Genomic DNA, 16,293 nt, shown 5'->3' on the forward strand with positions numbered 1-16,293 from the left:
GCTTCACTTGGGAGTAGACAAATAGACTTGGGTCTTCCTGTGGCACAAGCTAAGCCATGATGCTGGTTTTCTTATTTGGCCTAATTTCTTGTTTGATCTGCCAGTGTGGGAGTTAATTGTATAAACACAGAAATATGGGAGACTGGGAGAAATACATTCTGTGCTGTCCTGTTAGGGTAGCTCTGTTTCTTGCTGGCTTTGTTAATGTGTTGCTTACAGCAGTTTAAATGGCAGGGGGGATGATGAACAGTTGGTGATGAGAAGGAGTTAATGTGAGAAGACACGAAGAAATCATATTGCACAATAGGAAATTGTTCTTACCAAAATATTTCTGTGCTAGCCCATATTGGTGGGACTCTATAACAGTACCCTGTGACTACATCAGGAGGTGCAATGGCACTGAGTCCAGGTGTTAAACAAATATATAACCAGGTTCATCTAATTTTAGCATCTGAGATTTTAGATGGTGGCAGTCATTCCTCTTGATGTCTGAGAGCCAGACATTGTGGTGATGAGCTGGATCTCTGTTAGCACCTCAGGTTACTGACCTGGAGAGAGGAACTATGCACAAAAGGAGGATTTAAAGCTACAACAGAGCAAACAAGAACTAACACCTGATTAAGTTATCCTGAGAGTTGGGAAAAATGAACCTGCTGGGCAGGTATTCCCTAATGACACTGTTTTGATTTTACTAGCCTGTCTTCTCAATGTATCCTCTATTTATTCAAAGAAAATCATCTGCTCCTCTCAGTTATTTCAAAGTAAAGTCACAAGAATAGCTTGTTCCCACTCTATTCCAAATATAGACGTTGGCAGCAATTGCTTAGATAAGGGGGAAGGAAAGGAACTACCAAGGAAGAGGAAAGACAGGAGGAGGAAGAGGAGAAAAGAGAGCTGAAAAGGCTGGACAAGGGAGTATAGAGAGAGACAGAATGAGAAGGGAGGTGAAAGAACAAGGACAGTACATCACAGCAGAGAAAACAAATCAAAGATAGCAACAAACTCCTGTGAAACAGGTGGAAGCAGCCCAAATATAGGATGAAAAGGACCATGCCTGCCCTCAGGAGAACCTGGAGTTTTAGCCTTGAAAAGTAACCAAGCTGTAAATAAAATCATGTCCAATTTTTTTGTTCACTCAGATTGTAGGGATTACATGATCAGAAAACTCAAGCTAACTTATGCTGCTTAAAGATCTGGCACTAGAAATTTTAAAACAAAACATGTTGCTTATTTTAATCTCTTGGGGGGTGTGGGAGGGCGGGTGTTTGTTTGTTTATTTAATTCTCTGCTGCAATAAAATTTGCTGTATGTTCTGACAGAAAGCCATCCATTGGGTAACTTTGATGAAAATGAATCTGAATCCCCTTGTCCTAAAGAATTCACAGTCAGGATGGTCTTCTGGTGAAACTGGAGCATGTAGACATACCCTCAGGAGCAGAAAATAAATGCTGATAAAAACTAAGGAAAGCCAGAACCACATACAAATTGACTTACCCAGAGCAAAGAGCTGAGCATTTTCAAGGCTGAAGACAGACTTCTTTAAAAGCAAAACACAAAGAAATGAGACATAAATGGAAACGGGTTCTGAGAAGTGGCACACAGAGCAAATGCAAACAAGTGCTTGGAAATTTAGAAGTCCTGTAAGTGGCTCCAGCTTCCTTGGAGGGATGGAAAGTTTCTGGGAAACACCCCACAGAACTCTTCTCCATCTCTTCCCAAGATAAGACTGCTTGTCTTCTCTTGTCTAATAGTGTTAGAGTTTTGCTTTCCCTCCTGGTTTGCTGGAGAGAGATGTTATATCTGACTTTACTCATCACTTGAGGATAAAAAGCTATGCCCAGTTCTGAAGACACTGTTTCCTATTAACTGAATGTATCCAGAAACCCTTCTGACAGGCTTTCTGTGCACTCAAACGCTAGGAAATGGGACCAAGAGAACTGAAAATGTGACTCTTGCTACGCTTCTTTTATTTCAGTCCTCCAAGGAAGGCCACTTGCATCATGAAGGCATGTGCTTGATTAGTGTCTCTCTGGACTGAAGGCCCAGCCATGGGACAAGGCAGTATTTACACAAAACACAGGAGGCACGTTACAGCAGAAAATACAAGGGTAAGTGATACTAGTTTCAGAAGAAAGGACTGGAAAGTAAAGCTTGGCAGGCAGACTATCACTATTTAGAAGCAAAGTTGTCATTATTTTGAGTCTTGTCTCATGAATGACATGTGTATCCCAGTAATTTTCACAGTTGAGAAGCAACTTTTTTTTTTTTTTTTTTTTTTTTTTTTTTTTTTTTTTTTCTTCTTTTCTTTGTCCCCCCCAGCAAGCAGCATGCAGAGCTGATATTTTAGCCTTTCAGCAGGGAAGCCCCTCTGCGGCTTGCTCTCAACACTTCACTGCAGTACATGATCCCCCATCAACACTGCTGGGGTTGTGGGGATCACAGGCTGTGCCCGGGATCTCTGACTCAACAGGGCTAGAGTCTCTCAGTTGAACGCATGAATGCGATGAAAACCTTTAGGGGTGCTGTTACACGGTGAAACACCAGCAGAACTCAGCCCAACGCATCGCTCTTTGCTCAGCTGCTTTGTCCTCGCTGGCTCCCGGGAACGCCTTTCCCCAGGAGAGGGCAGTGGAGCCCGCACACGCTCCCCGCTCCCCTCCCGACAGCGGCGGGAGCATCCGTTCCCTCGGGTGTTCGTGGGAAACTCATGGGGTGAGTGGAAGTAGGACTATGGATTTTATATATATGCTAGAAACCGTGTACAGGAACATCCAGGAAATGTTCTGTGTGTTTAATAACGAGAATAAGTTTTGAGCAAACAAGTTTGTTGTTGCTTTTATTTGACTGGAAGTTTTCTCTGTCACACATACTTGTTCACAGCCACACAAACTTAAACTAGTAGTTTATTGATTCCACATGGGTTTATTTAATTCCTATAGCTCGAATTAGAAAAATTTATTGACATTTAAATAACCCTTCAGAATGCTGCTACTGCTATCCTAAGCCAGGGTCTCACAATAAAGTTATTTACTTATTTTAAATTTACAGGCACTCACCCTAAGACAAGCAGCCTTGGCTGAAAACCACAGAGTGGTTTCAAGGTACTGTAATTAAGGGCAGACTGGGATGCCTTCTCTGCTCCTTAACCATCCCCTTCCCCTAGCATGCCAGCAGTCAGTCAGATGTTTTCTGTAAGTTCATGTTTACAGCAGGTTTCCCTGGCTGGATTCCAGGTTTTGGTGACTTGCCAGTGCAGACTAAGAGCCTATATCAGGCCTTTGAGGGGCAGGCAGGGCAGACTGAAGGGAAGTGGCTTTTGCCAGCAGCCTGGGAAATCCAGCAAACACCCCTGGCCAAAACAGAAGGTGAAGTAGTAAACAAGCATTTCTTCCTGTAAGGACATGACAAGTCTTTCTAACCCCAGTGAAAGGGGGCAAATTTAGGAAACTCTGAACTCCAGCTTTGGAGAGAAGATTTTCTCTTTTACATGAAACATTAAAAACCCACCAACCCCAACATGAATCTAGCCCAGTCTTAGGAGAGACATTCTTTGCCGTTGTCAGGGTCATTCATCTCCAATCTGTAAACAACTCCCTATTCCCAAATGAGTTCCTACTCCCTAGGGCACCTGCCGAGCTGGGGCCACCTTAACCCTCCTGAAAGCAGCAGGATGCAGAGTGGAAGCTGCAGGGTGTGTTTCCCATGCAGGCCTGTTAGCACAGGGGTCGGGTGAGTTTGCTGCAAAAGCATAGTAACCCCCTGGAGAGATGACTCAAATGTGTGGTGCTAAGCTGGTTAAATGTGTTGCCAGCTCTACAGATGATAAACTGTCTTTTCTTCCTTAGCCACTCTCAACTCAGGTATGAAGGCAAAGATGATTTTATTTCTACAACTCCCATCTCAGGTATTGGTGGTAGAGAATGAATGCAGGAAAATACACCCCCAGTGCAATGTCAGTTAGCAGCTTGCTAAAAGAGCAAATACAGTAAATCCAAAGTTGCCCGGTTTCAAAGAAGTTAGGAATAGGAGAGAAGTTCTGCCTTTCAGCTCTGAACCATCCTCAATCACTGCTATATCCACTAAGAGGTCATGCATATTCAAGGCTCTTGGTGTGATTGGGGATTTTGCAATTTGCACCCACAAGCTGTCTGTCATATGAAGCCACATGGCTTATAGGAACCACAGAAATCAGTAGGCTATTTCTATATGTAAGGACCATTGATGTCAGTGGCAGCTGGACAGTCCAACCTTCAGAGTCTGCTGTAATCAGCCAAACAGGGATCAAAGATACAAAGCACATGCAAAGCAATACGGCAAGGATATCTGAAAAGGACCCAGAAACATTTGAGTTTAATCTGTCAACAACTTCCTGAAACTGAACATTAAGTATACTTCCATCTTGCCCCACGCCAGATCCCGCTGCCATTGAGACAAAGCCCCTATTGAAAGATGTCGAGTGATTTGATTGTCCCTGGAAAAGCTGGAAATCAGACACAATTTATTCCATTCTTAAGAAGCCTTTTAAAATTAACCAGCCAAGTCAACTACAATAGTATTCCACAGGTGAAGTTAAATTTTATTTGTGTCAGTTTTTCATTGAATCCTTTTCCATAGTGGAAGAACACTAAATTAGCCAAGTTAGTTGAAAGCTAGAGTTGATTCATGGGGGGGTTAAGGTGCGGTGTGAAACCTTGGTTCTCCTTTCTTCTGTGTGCATTATGATTTAGTGTCTTCAGTGGGCATATGGTATTTTGAATTAATACAAGATGATGTAGAATATCCACAAGCCCTAAATCTGAGATATCTGCAATGTTTTGCAGTAAGGAGGATACTGCACTAGAGTTACTGTTTCTCAAATTCATGTAAAGTAACTCACCCCCCTGCACAACAGATTCCAATATTTTGTTCTTTCATAGTAGCGATTAGACCAATTATAGCTCAGCTGTAACGGAATGGTACAACACAATTGCTCCTACTTCTCAGTCAAATTTCCCAGAACCTGTCTCTCTGTCACAGTTTTAAATTTTACTTTTAAATTGAGATGGTTTTTTAAATGAAAATATCTAGAATCCCACTGAAGGCTTGCTTTCAACTAAATCTCATATGTCAAACTGTATTGGCTGTACATTAAGTGCTAGAGAGGACTGGTTACAAAAATCTATGTTAAAAACCACTGTTACATTTTTACTAATTGCTGTGCATACTTCCCTGATCTCTCATAAAGGCAAACATCTAGCTTTGTGTCTACTATTCCGTAGCAAATGCCCCTAAACCCTTTACTTTTCAGGGGATGCTGCTGTCTAGTCTGGACTCCATGGTGCCTGAACAAGTAATGAACCTGGGGCATCACCAAAGGCCATGACCTGGAGGAACTGAAAGAGCCTTTCTCAGCTGGGGTGTGAGGTGTGGCATTGATAAAGAGGGTCCTGAGAGACACTGTGACAGTGCTTGGGAGCCAAGGCAGAAGGTAAGTCCATACACCACAGGGATGCCTGAGCACACCCCTCTTCTGTGGCACAGGCTCTACTGCATTAGACCTGTAGATATTGGTATCTGCAGTCAAAAATGAAAGTGAAGAGTTTTTAGCCTTCCTATGTATTCTCCGGCTTGTTGCTTTGGAACAGGAATGCACTGTCATATTATCTCTCATATGTTGCCATGTCTTGCTGCTGCTTGGGTTGTCAATGGGTTGTTTTTTTCACTGCAGACTATTGAAAAGGGGCCTCACACGCTACAGACCATATGTGAGAGTTGCTTTCCTAAACGCAGTAATAAACAGCCACGAGATGAAATATCCCAAGTAATGAGATTAGTGACACGGGATACAGCTTTCAAAAATAATTACATCTGACACCCTCATCAGCAAGAAGATGTAGGGGCTGCAAGCTCTAAGCTTGGGAACAGCATATGAAAGATTGGCTTCTCCTGGGAAGGGAGGCACAAGGGAGGTTATTTTTAGTACTTTGGAGGAAAAAAAAAAAAAAAAAGCCAGAATTTAAGCACTGTTTGGTTTGATACCCTCGTTATGGAGGAGATCATGGAGAAATAAAGCAAAAGCGGCAGTGGAAATGTTACTGAGGATGGAAACTGTGGGAGCAAGAGGTTGAACTGAGCAAAGCGGGAGCGGTAGGGTCAGAACGGAACGGGGTGGGGCGGCGGGGGGGGCACTCCCGTCCCCCCGCCACTCCTCCCGGTCCCGTCCTCGCTTGTGCCCGTCGATACAATAACAACCCAGCGACGGCGGAGCAGGCGGTTCCGTTTTCGCGACGGTATATATAGATCAGACACTTTCCAAAACAAGCAGCGCCGCCGAGTCGTTCTGTTCGGCGGCTCTTTCCACCCGTAATTAAAAAAAAAAAAAAATTATTATTCAAAATTACTTTTTCTTTGACAAACGAGAAGCTCTATTCCGTGAATGCGGCTGTTTCCTGACCCGCCGCCGGTTTGCGGTTACAGGCTGCTGAGAAAGTGAGCGGGGTCTGGCGGGGCGGCCCCGGGACCTCCTCTGCTTTTCCGAACCATTTAAAAATTTTCCGGAACAAGCCCTAATAGGGCAGGCGGGGCGGGGCCGGATCCTCGCCTTTTTAGGACACGGGCCCCGCCACCGGAATACCCCCCTGGGCGGCGCGGCGGGCGGCGGCGGGGGCCGAGCGGGGCCGGGCGGGGCCGGGCGGGTCGGGGCCGCCCCCGCGGGGCGCGGAGGGTGCGCAGGGGGGGGGGGCCGGGGCGGGCGCGGGCCGGCGGGTCCCGCACGCGGGCTCCCACGTGACCGCCGGGCCCCGTTCCTCAGTCCTTATATGGGCAGTGACGTCCCGGGCATTCAGGGGGCCCCCATAAATAGTTACAGCCAGACTTGTCCTCCAGCGCGAGCTGCGGCGGGAGCGCGGCGCTCCCGGGGCACCGCGGGCACCGCACCGCCGCGACGGGGCGGCCGCCCGCCCGCACATGCCGCGCCGGCTCCCCGCGGTCCCCCCGCGCTGGTAGTGGGAGGCAGGGGGAAGCGCCCCCTCCTCTCCCTCCCCGCCCCGAGTGCCCACCGCCGGCCGGGAGCACCGCTCCCCCGGCCGCCCCGCTGCCCCCATGATGACCGCCAAGGCGGTGGACAAGATCCCGGTGACCCTCGGTGGGTTCGTGCACCAGCTCCCCGAGGGCATTTACCCCGCGGATGACATCTCCGCCGCGCTGCCAACTTCGGTCGCGATCTTCCCCAATGCCGACCTGGCAGGGCCGTTCGACCAGATGAGCGGTGTGGCAGGAGGTAAGCGGAGTCCTCGCAGGTGCGAGCCAGGCCGCCCGCGGAGAGCGGCGGGGCGACGGAGACTCGGGGCGGCGGGTGGGGGTCGGACTGGGACGGGGCGCCGGGACCCTCTCCAGGGCTCTCCCGCCACCCGGCCGGGTCCCCGCCGCCCCTTCGCGGCAGCCCTACCTCCGCACCCAGCTCAGGGGGGAAAGTTGCAGTCGGCGCGGAACCCCCCTGCATCCGGAGCGCAACATGTGCGCGCCGCAGCCCCGCGCTGGGCCGGGGCGGGCGGTGGCTGGGACCGGTGCCGGTCGTCCGGCGGGTGGCGGCGCGGAGGGCTGACCTGTTCCTTGTCCTCCCAGACGGCATGATCAACGTGGACATGGGCGACAAGCGGGCCCTGGACCTGCCCTACGGCGGCGGCTTCGCGCCCAATGCCCCGGCTTCTCGCAATCAGACCTTCACCTACATGGGCAAATTCTCCATCGACCCGCAGTACCCTGGCGCCGGTTGCTACCCCGAGGGCATCATCAACATCGTGAGCGCGGGGATCCTGCAGGGGGTCAGCACGCCCTCCTCCGCCGCCTCCTCCGCCGCCTCCTCCGCCTCCTCCGCCGCCTCCTCGGCCACCGCCGCCTCCGCCACCTCCCCCAACCCGCTGGCCGGGGCCCTCGGCTGCACCATGGCACAGGGCCAGCCAGCCGACCTGGAGCATCTCTACTCGCCTCCGCCGCCGCCCTACTCGGGCTGCGGTGACCTGTACCCGCAAGACCCCTCCTCGGCTTTCCTGCCCGCCGCCGGCGGCGGGGCACTGCCTTTTCCCCCGCCGCCCTCCTACCCCTCACCGAAGGCGGCGGCGGCCGACGGCGGGCTCTTCACCATGATCCCCGAGTACGGCGGCTTCTTCCCGCCGCCTCAGTGCCAGCGGGAGCTCCACGCCGGCCCCGACCGCAAGCCCTTCCCCTGCCCCCTCGACTCGCTCCGCGTCCCGCCGCCCCTCACGCCGCTTTCCACCATCCGCAACTTCACGATGGGGGCGCCCCCGGCGGGCACCGCCCCCGGCAGCGCTCCCGGCAGTGGCGGGGGCGAGGGTGCGGGCGCCCGGCTGCCCGCCGGCGCCTACAGCCCGCACCACCTGCCGCTGCGGCCCATTCTGCGGCCCCGCAAGTACCCCAACCGGCCCAGCAAGACGCCGGTCCACGAACGGCCCTACCCGTGCCCCGCCGAGGGCTGCGACCGCCGCTTCTCCCGCTCCGACGAGCTCACCCGGCACATCCGCATCCACACGGGCCACAAGCCCTTCCAGTGCCGTATCTGCATGCGGAACTTCAGCCGCAGCGACCACCTCACCACCCACATTCGCACGCACACCGGCGAGAAACCCTTCGCCTGCGATTTCTGCGGCAGGAAGTTCGCCCGCTCCGACGAAAGGAAGCGGCACACCAAGATTCACCTGCGCCAGAAGGAACGAAAAGGAGCCGCCGCCGCCGCCGGCGGGTGCCCGCAACCCGGCGGCGGGAGCGGCACCGCCGCCCTGGCCCCCTGCGCGGCGCGGACGCGGACGCCCTGACGGCGCGGGACGCGCAGGACCCAGCGCGGAGCCGTCGCCCAGCGCGGCGGGCGCGGAGCGGAGCGGGGCCCGGCGGGGCGCGACGAGCACCTGGCGGCGCCGCGGGGCTCCCCGGGCCGGGGCGGGCCGGAGCGGGCCGGAGCGGCGGGTGTACATAGGGGCTGCGGCGAGAGGATGGATGCATGCAGTGCCGTCGTGGTGAGGTGTCCTTGGTGCCTTGTGTGGTGTAGAGCCCGGTCCCCTGTCTGCATGTGGGGGGTGCCTTACCGATCCGCTCCGACGACAGCGGCGACACCGAGACCGGAAAGTTTTTCCCTCCCTGGTTTTAGTATGGCTGTACATTTCTGCCTATTAATATTGGGATTTTGTTTTTTAGAGACTATATTTTTGTACGCACTGGTTTGGGGTTTTGGTTTTGTTTTTCTTTTTGGTGACTTAAAAGTGTTCCGTTTGTAGTAGGACTTGGAACAGGATGTAAATACTCGGGCTGGGACCGGCGCCCGTGGTCGGCCGGGACCCAGTGCGCCGCAGGTAACATGAATAATGCACAACCACTAACGGGGGCTGGAAGGAGAGGGGGGGTATCTTTCTGGCCACTCTGTAAATAAACTTTTCGACAATAGGGTAGGTGCTTACAAAGTTTATAAAAGACGACAAATAAATCTCTTAATTATGCTAAATTGACATCTTTATTTCCGTAGGTTCCCTGGCCTGACCCAGGGAGGGGTTGTCCCCCACTCGTCCCCGACCCGCGCCGGGTCCCGGCGGCAGAGGGCTGCGGGGCAGCCCGGCCCGGGTCCGATGGGCGCACCGCACTGCCCCGCAAAGCCTCGGCGTGGAAAACCTGCGGCCTCGGCCCCAGCGTACAAACACTCGCTTTTGGGCACGGGAATTTCCCTCGGAGACGAGAGACGGGATAATATTAACCAGGGAGCGGGGTGGGTTTTTCTTGACTCATTCTGTTTTGTTCCGCGGTTACAATCCGCCCCAGGCAACCTCCGCGAGTGGGCTCCGGAACAGTGAGTACCGCCGCCCCGACGGCCGCCGCTCGGGGGAAGCGGCTCCCGGCGGCGCGGAGCTGCGCGGGCGGCGCCGCGCCCGCGCTCGGGGGCTCCGCAGCGGCCCGGGGCGGCGGCGCTCACTCCCGCGGCACAGCTGGACTGTTTTTGCTGAATCCACATGGCCGCAATATCGTGCCGTTTTTTTTTTTTTTTTTGTAAACTTATTTTGGTTAATGTTTTTTTAAATGCTATCCCAGCCTCGGCCCACCCTCGGATGCTGCCATCGGTGCAGGGCCGTAAGCGCCCCGCGGGCTTGCCCCTCTGCCACAGATCCCTGGTGCGGCCCGCACTGCAGAAGTGAGCTGTGCAGGATGGACAGCACTAACACCACAGCCCAGCACAGCGGGGTGAAGGGCTTAAGCCCTTTCTCGGTGGTTCCCAGCTTCTGCTTGCCCAGGTGTTAGGTCCCATAGTGCAAAGCCCCAGCAGCACCTGCCTTTTCTGTCTGATAGAAATCCCTGCTCCCCATCTTCTGGAACTCATGCCGGCTTTTGGGGCAGCTGCTGTTCAGTGGGAGCTGAAATGACACGTCTGGTTCTGAATCAAGACAGCTTTTAAAGTTGGGCATGGACCAGCCAGTGCAGGAGAAGCCGCACTCACTGCCCCGCCATCCACTTTAGCAGCACAAGTAAACCTTGACATCCTGGTTTGCAGTTTTGCCACTTGATTCCACGTGGTCCTGACCCCCAAAAGACCAGAGCCTGCAGCTGGAGGGATGTCATACAGAAGCTGCAGCCTCCTCGACTGCTGGGCTTCTGCAGGTACCACCACAGCTTTGGATAACCACAACTCGATCATAGCCAGATCATCTTGAACAAAATTGGTATCTCAGCTACTCGGACACACAATCCAAAGCTTCCCCTGCACTCTACTGTCTCCAGCCATGCTACAAAATTAAAACCCAAATCAAAAGCAAAAATGATCTAAACAACACCAAAATTGTAGAAGCGGTGAACTAAGGAAACTCCTGGTGACTAGTGTACAGCTACAAGAGCACCTGACACGGCACAGTATCAATGGTCCTACACTCCTGTCTGTGCCTTACATCGAGAGCCAGCTTCAAAAGCAGCAATAGTGCATGTGCCTGGAATTGCCTGCAGGATCAGGGCTAAGAATCCACTTCTAAGCATTGCCTCCCAAGGAAAAGCTGGTCACACTGTTCAGATTGACAGGCAAAAGAAACTAGACCTCTGTACCGTACTTGGCTCAAGGCTGTCATACTTGTGAAGGAAATTAATGACTGGTCACTGGTGAGATATCCTGTATTTATTCTACATTTCAGCAATAACAGTTATTTTGCTGTTGTGAAAACACAATAACCAAACTGCAGAGAGAAGGAATGACATTACAGTTTAAACCTTCCGCTTACAGATATCCAGAACATGGGAAGTAAGTTTCAATTAGTGAGTAAGCAAGAAGTTACACAAAGAGACTTTAAAAAAAATGCTAATCTCAGGTTTTCTTTGCTATTTTCCAGCTTTAAATACTTTGATACTAACACATTAAGTAAAAAAAAAAAAGAAAAAAAACAGAAAAAAAGGAAAAAAAAAAGAAAACCAATGTTTTGCCATGGTTAACAGCACCTGTCCTCTTCAGAAAGATGCATTAAATACTGTCCCACAAAACATCTTGACTCGGTTTTACACATGGAGGAAAAAAATAAAAAACTCAGCAGAAAGACCTAAGGGGAGGACAGAGCAGATAGGATAAACAACGCTCACTGTCGCAGTTTGTTTTTCCAGTACAGCTGTTTGCATGCACCGTGCTATCTTCTTTGTGGACTTCTGAAAAAGGGTAACTGTCTTCATTAGGCTTGGAGAGAGGTAGAAACAGGCTGTAACACAGGGAGGCATTGCCTTATAATTAATGACTACATTCGATCAAGAATTGTTAAACATTAACTAATGTTAAGCTGCAGGGGAATTCCAAGAAAAACAGGTAAGCCAGCTGCAGAAATATCAGACACCTTTAAGTGCTCAAAGAATAAATGTAAATCACCTGAAATAATTTCTACCAATTTTTCCTTGCAAAAGAATTAATCCATGCATGCATAATGCTGCCTGTATATTACATTCATTCTTTCGCAGGCCAGGGAAAAAAAAAAAAAAGCAGCAATGCCATATCACAATCAATTAAAAATTCACACATACAAGCCACTGTACAGGAAAAACAAGTCTGCTTTTATAAATACACAGAAAAGTAAAGCCAGTTGTGAAATGATTTCTGGAGCAGGCTGGTACATCACTTAGGAGGTTGCTAAGTTGTGTTTTCTTACTCAAATTCTCACATCACGACTAAGACGGCCAAGGCTGCCCTGGCCTGGGTTTGTGGTACAAAGTGTGCGTTCGGATGCACAGGCACAAGACCAGTCCCTGCAGCACAGATGGGGCACTTCACCTGTAGAAAAACTTGCTGCCATGTTAGAAAGTTTGCATCCCCTGCTGTGGGCAAACTGCATCTCCAGACCGCTTCCATCATAGCAAGGCGAAATTCATGGTGTCTCTTCTACTCTACATTTATTTAAAAGCCTTATGAAAAAGTAGTCTTTATAAATAGTATAAAGAGGGAAACTGCAAGGCTTCAAAAGCCCAAAGCGTTCACATATAAAAACACAGACCACGCTTTAAAGAGAAGACATCAGGTCAAATCTTATCAGTACCTAGGGTATGCGCTGCTGTATACTGAGGGTTTGCAAATACGTGTTTCTAGAATAGCTTCCATAACAGTGGTTAGTTGTTTTTTCTCTTATGATGCCCAGTTTCTGCCACCTTCTGCTACTGCTGTGTTACAGGTTCCAAGTGAGGTTAATCAGCAGCTGTCTCCTTCTTGCTGAAGGAAGTATGCATAGATGCACTCAGTAATCTCAGTTGCAACAGTGGGATCTTGTATATGACACTTTAAAGAACTGTTGAAAAGTAACTCTGAACCTGACAGTGTCCATTCGGAGCAGTAATTTCCTTAACTCCAGCCCTGGGGACTGATCACTGGCATTTACTGAAGAAGCATGTCCTGGCTCAGGAGTTCTTCTGGATTTGTTTTTTACTAGCAGGGTACAAGTCTTCTTGAGAATCACTCTGGAGCCAGTCCCCAAAGGCTGTAGCCAGACCAGCCCCCCTTCCCAAACTCAGTGGGCACAGTCCCCTGGTCCCGTGGCGCCAGCTGGCTCTGGCAGTGGGAGCCCCACTAGGAAAAGCCGGGGCTGTGACAATTCTTATTGCATTTACTCTCCCTTTGGAGCCTGAACCCCCCCCTTCCCTGATGCGTGGCCCTAAGTATTTACACAGGATGCTGGAATATTTCCCCTGCCCTTCAGCTGAGCAGCTTATCGTGCTGTTCCCGCACATCGGCCCCGAGGGCATAAACACGTTCTGGCGCTTTATTTCCCCGACTCACGAAGCCCGCGATCAGAGGAAGGCTCTGACGCACGGCGCTCCCGCGCAGCTCCAGCCAGCACGGGACACCGCGTCCCCGCGGTGCCGCTGTCCGGCGGGCTCGGGGGGCCGGCCGGGCGGGGGGCGGCGGGTTCCCCTCTCGGCGGGGCGAGCGCACATCGTCCCTAGCGGCCGCCGCCCGGCACGGGCCGCCGGCGGCGACTCAGAGGCAGACGCGAGGCCCAGGGTAGGGCTCGCCCCCGCACCAGAAGTCGGCGGCCTGCGGGGTCTCCACCAGCCACACCTCCCGCGGCAGCGCAGGCGGCTCCGCGCCCGCCGGCGGCCCCTCCAGCAGCCGGTAGTAGTGGCAGTCCCGGCCGTGCTGGGGGTCGTAGGGCGGCGCCAGGATGTCGAGAAAAGCGGCAGGCCCGTCCACGGCGTCGATTTGGTGGAGGTTGTCGGTGTGCGGCGAGAGCAGGCAGGGCGGCGAGGCGGGCGTGTAGTGCTGGCGGGAGCGGAACAGGGCGCGCAGGCACGGCCCGCCGCCAGCAGCGGGGGGCGGCGGGGCGGCGGCCGCCCCGGAGGGCAGCGTGTCCATGCAGGCGATGCGCAGCGTGCCGTACAGCACCTTCAGCATGCCGTTCATGCCCGGGTGGTCGTGCAGCGGGATGCAGGCGCCGCTCCGCAGCAGGAACACGCCCATGCTGAAGCTCTCCGTCTCGCAGATGTGCATGTAGCTGACGGGAGGCACCACGCCGGCCCAGGGCGGACCGCCGCCCGCCGCCGCCGCCGCGGCCGACGGCCCCCGCGGCACCAAGTGCAAGTCCTCGGCGCGCACCTCGTCCAGCAGCTGCTGCAGGCGGTGCAGGTTCTCCCCGAAGGCTGGGCCCGCCGGGCTGCGGAAGGTGACGCGCGCCTGCCGCGCCACCCGCTGGATCAGGGAGGCCATGTTGTCCCGGGGCATGGCGGCGGCGGCCCGGCCCGGCCGCGGCGGGCGGGGCCCGGCGCCGCTTCCGCCCCCGCCCCCGCCCGCCGCGCAGCCGCGCCGCCGCCGGGCACCACGGGGCTCGTAGTCCGCGCTGGGGCCCCGCCGGGGAGCGCGGAGGAAGGCGAAGGAGGGCGGCAGAGGTGAGGGGCCGCGGGGGGCCGCGGGGCCGGCCCGCTCCCGGAGCTTGGGGCGGCTGCCATTGAGCGCTGAGGGGAGACGGGCGTGAGGGGAGACGGGCGTGAGGGGAGACGGGCCGGCGGGAGCGGCCGCTGCCCCGGGGCTGAGGGGTCCCGCTCCCCGAGGCTCTGGCACAGCTTCCCGAGGTGCTGCGCCGGGGCCGGGGAAGCCTTGGCAGTAAATTGCCCGGGGCTCGTGTTTCCTCCCCACCACTGTGGGGGGCGGAGGAAGCGCAGGAGCAACTTGTTGCTTGGCTTGTAGTTCAGCCGTGTAGAACGGAGCCACGTAGTGCGAGCGCGGTGTCACGAACTGCCCAAAGACAATTCATCTTTTATCACTAACAGCTTGACCCTAACCACGCCATTTGGGCAAACTTACCGGGTTTGGGTTTTGTGGCACTGCCTCTCTCATTTCGGCATTGGGTCGAGGTCGTGCTGTCCAGCATGTGCTGTCCTTCATGCATCTCCTTACGGTCACTTTTGAGAGTGCTTGTGTCTGAATTCGTTGTCTTTAACCACAGGTGAACACCGACGAGCACACAGAGTTCCGGATGCCGATCCTCAGAGAATCCATGTGTAACAGAAAGGATGGCTAATCTTTTGGCTCAGCTCCAGCCTGGTGGAGCCTGCATGTGGTTGTTTCAGGCTAATGTACAAAAAGGGTCCTGCATTTATTCTGCCAGGGTTTTATTTAATTTATGTATTTGTGGCAACGATCCTATTACCTTCTTTCTAATTTGTGTGGCTGTATGTAGCAGATCATGCCTAAAAATCCTTTCTTTTGAAGTCAGACGTTAACCTGTTAGTGCTGGGATTTTTTAAACAAGGTTAGGCTCTGGTCACAGAAATGTACAGATTCATTCCACCTTGAGTTCAATTACTTGCATGGGTGTGCAGCATTTAAGTGCCATTGTAGGTCTAGGTTCTGAGAAACAGCTGAATGATATTATGTAATCAAATATGACTCCAGGGGCTGCAGTTTGCCAGGTTAAAAATTGCATTTTAAAAGCAGGTAAACCAATGTATTTTCTTGATTAAAGGCAAACTCTAGTTGTAAGATATGCATTAAGCTTAAGAAAGATACACATGGCTTTATAGTATTCTTACACCTTATCATAGAATGGTTTGTGTTGGAAGGGACCTTAAGGACCGTCTGATTCTTGGAACATAGCACCATGGGCAGGGATGCCACCTGCTATATCAGGTTGCTCAGGACCCCATTAAACCTGGCTTTCAACACTGCCAGGGATGGGGCATCCACAGGATCTCTGGGCAACCTGTTGAAGTGTCTCACCACCCTCACGTGAATGATAAATACTCTACATCAATCAGAAATACAAGTGTTGTGACATGTGATGGCCCAGTAGAGGATGAAATACAGATGCTGTAGACAAAGATGTGTCTTGGACCTTTTTTTCCAAAACTATTTCCTGCCCTCTATAAATAAATTTGGTGCACAGAATGCAAATTCAGGTCACGGCATAGTTGCATCTCTCTCCACAGAGAAGGATGTTCATTTGACTTGCTGCTTTCAAGTTCCATCTGCAGCTACAAAGCACTGCAATCTTCAGCTGTCTGTTAAGTGCTAAGTGATTTGTTAAGTCTGCCCGTGCCAGTTCTGTACCTGGCAGGAACAGGTCTGTGTGGCAGGATGCTTAGGATGAGGGGGCATTATCCCAGGTGGAGAGGGAGAGTCTTTAAAGGTCAGTGAGCCTTCCTGCGTGGGAATGAGCTGCTGAGGACGCTCTCATCGCTGTTGCATTGGGTGGCAGCTGGCATTTTGTCAGAAGCAGAGGGATTGGAAGGCTCCATGTCCAGTGTGCTCTTCTATTCAGCCCCTTCACAGGGGCAGTCAATTTAATTGTGAAGATGTGCACTGGAATTTTT

The 16,293-nt window shown here is 52.6% G+C and overlaps 2 protein-coding genes and 1 long non-coding RNA gene across 3 annotated transcripts; 2 read left to right on the plus strand and 1 right to left on the minus strand.

Moving 5' to 3' along the window:
• Positions 1-1,827: 1,827 nt before the first annotated feature.
• On the plus strand, positions 1,828-15,082 carry LOC137477848 (uncharacterized). The gene is made up of 3 exons (XR_011001214.1): positions 1,828-2,108; positions 2,320-5,467; positions 14,928-15,082. It is a non-coding gene; the product is annotated as an uncharacterized lncRNA (long non-coding RNA).
• EGR2 (early growth response 2) lies at positions 6,701-11,955 on the plus strand. Its single transcript, XM_068197102.1, has 2 exons — positions 6,701-7,258; positions 7,603-11,955. The coding sequence occupies exons 1-2, from the start codon at positions 7,081-7,083 to the stop codon at positions 8,808-8,810; spliced, it is 1,386 nt and encodes a 461-aa protein (XP_068053203.1). The 5' UTR covers positions 6,701-7,080; the 3' UTR covers positions 8,811-11,955.
• ADO (2-aminoethanethiol dioxygenase) lies at positions 11,116-14,311 on the minus strand. Its single transcript, XM_068197105.1, has one exon. The coding sequence runs from the start codon at positions 14,204-14,206 to the stop codon at positions 13,466-13,468; it is 741 nt and encodes a 246-aa protein (XP_068053206.1). The 5' UTR covers positions 14,207-14,311; the 3' UTR covers positions 11,116-13,465.
• Positions 15,083-16,293: the final 1,211 nt, after the last annotated feature.

This window comes from Anomalospiza imberbis, chromosome 8 (genome assembly GCF_031753505.1).
Source record: "Anomalospiza imberbis isolate Cuckoo-Finch-1a 21T00152 chromosome 8, ASM3175350v1, whole genome shotgun sequence".
In the NCBI taxonomy this organism is placed as follows: Eukaryota; Metazoa; Chordata; class Aves; order Passeriformes; family Viduidae; genus Anomalospiza; species Anomalospiza imberbis.

Excerpts from the sequence above, each read along its gene's own strand:
- EGR2 (XM_068197102.1), top strand. The coding sequence starts at position 7,081 with ATGATGACCGCCAAGGCGGTGGACAAGATCCCGGTGACCCTCGGTGGG. Across the intron at positions 7,259-7,602 it reads GATGAGCGGTGTGGCAGGAG|ACGGCATGATCAACGTGGAC; the intron begins GTAAGCGGAGTC and ends TTGTCCTCCCAG.
- ADO (XM_068197105.1), bottom strand. The coding sequence starts at position 14,206 with ATGCCCCGGGACAACATGGCCTCCCTGATCCAGCGGGTGGCGCGGCAG.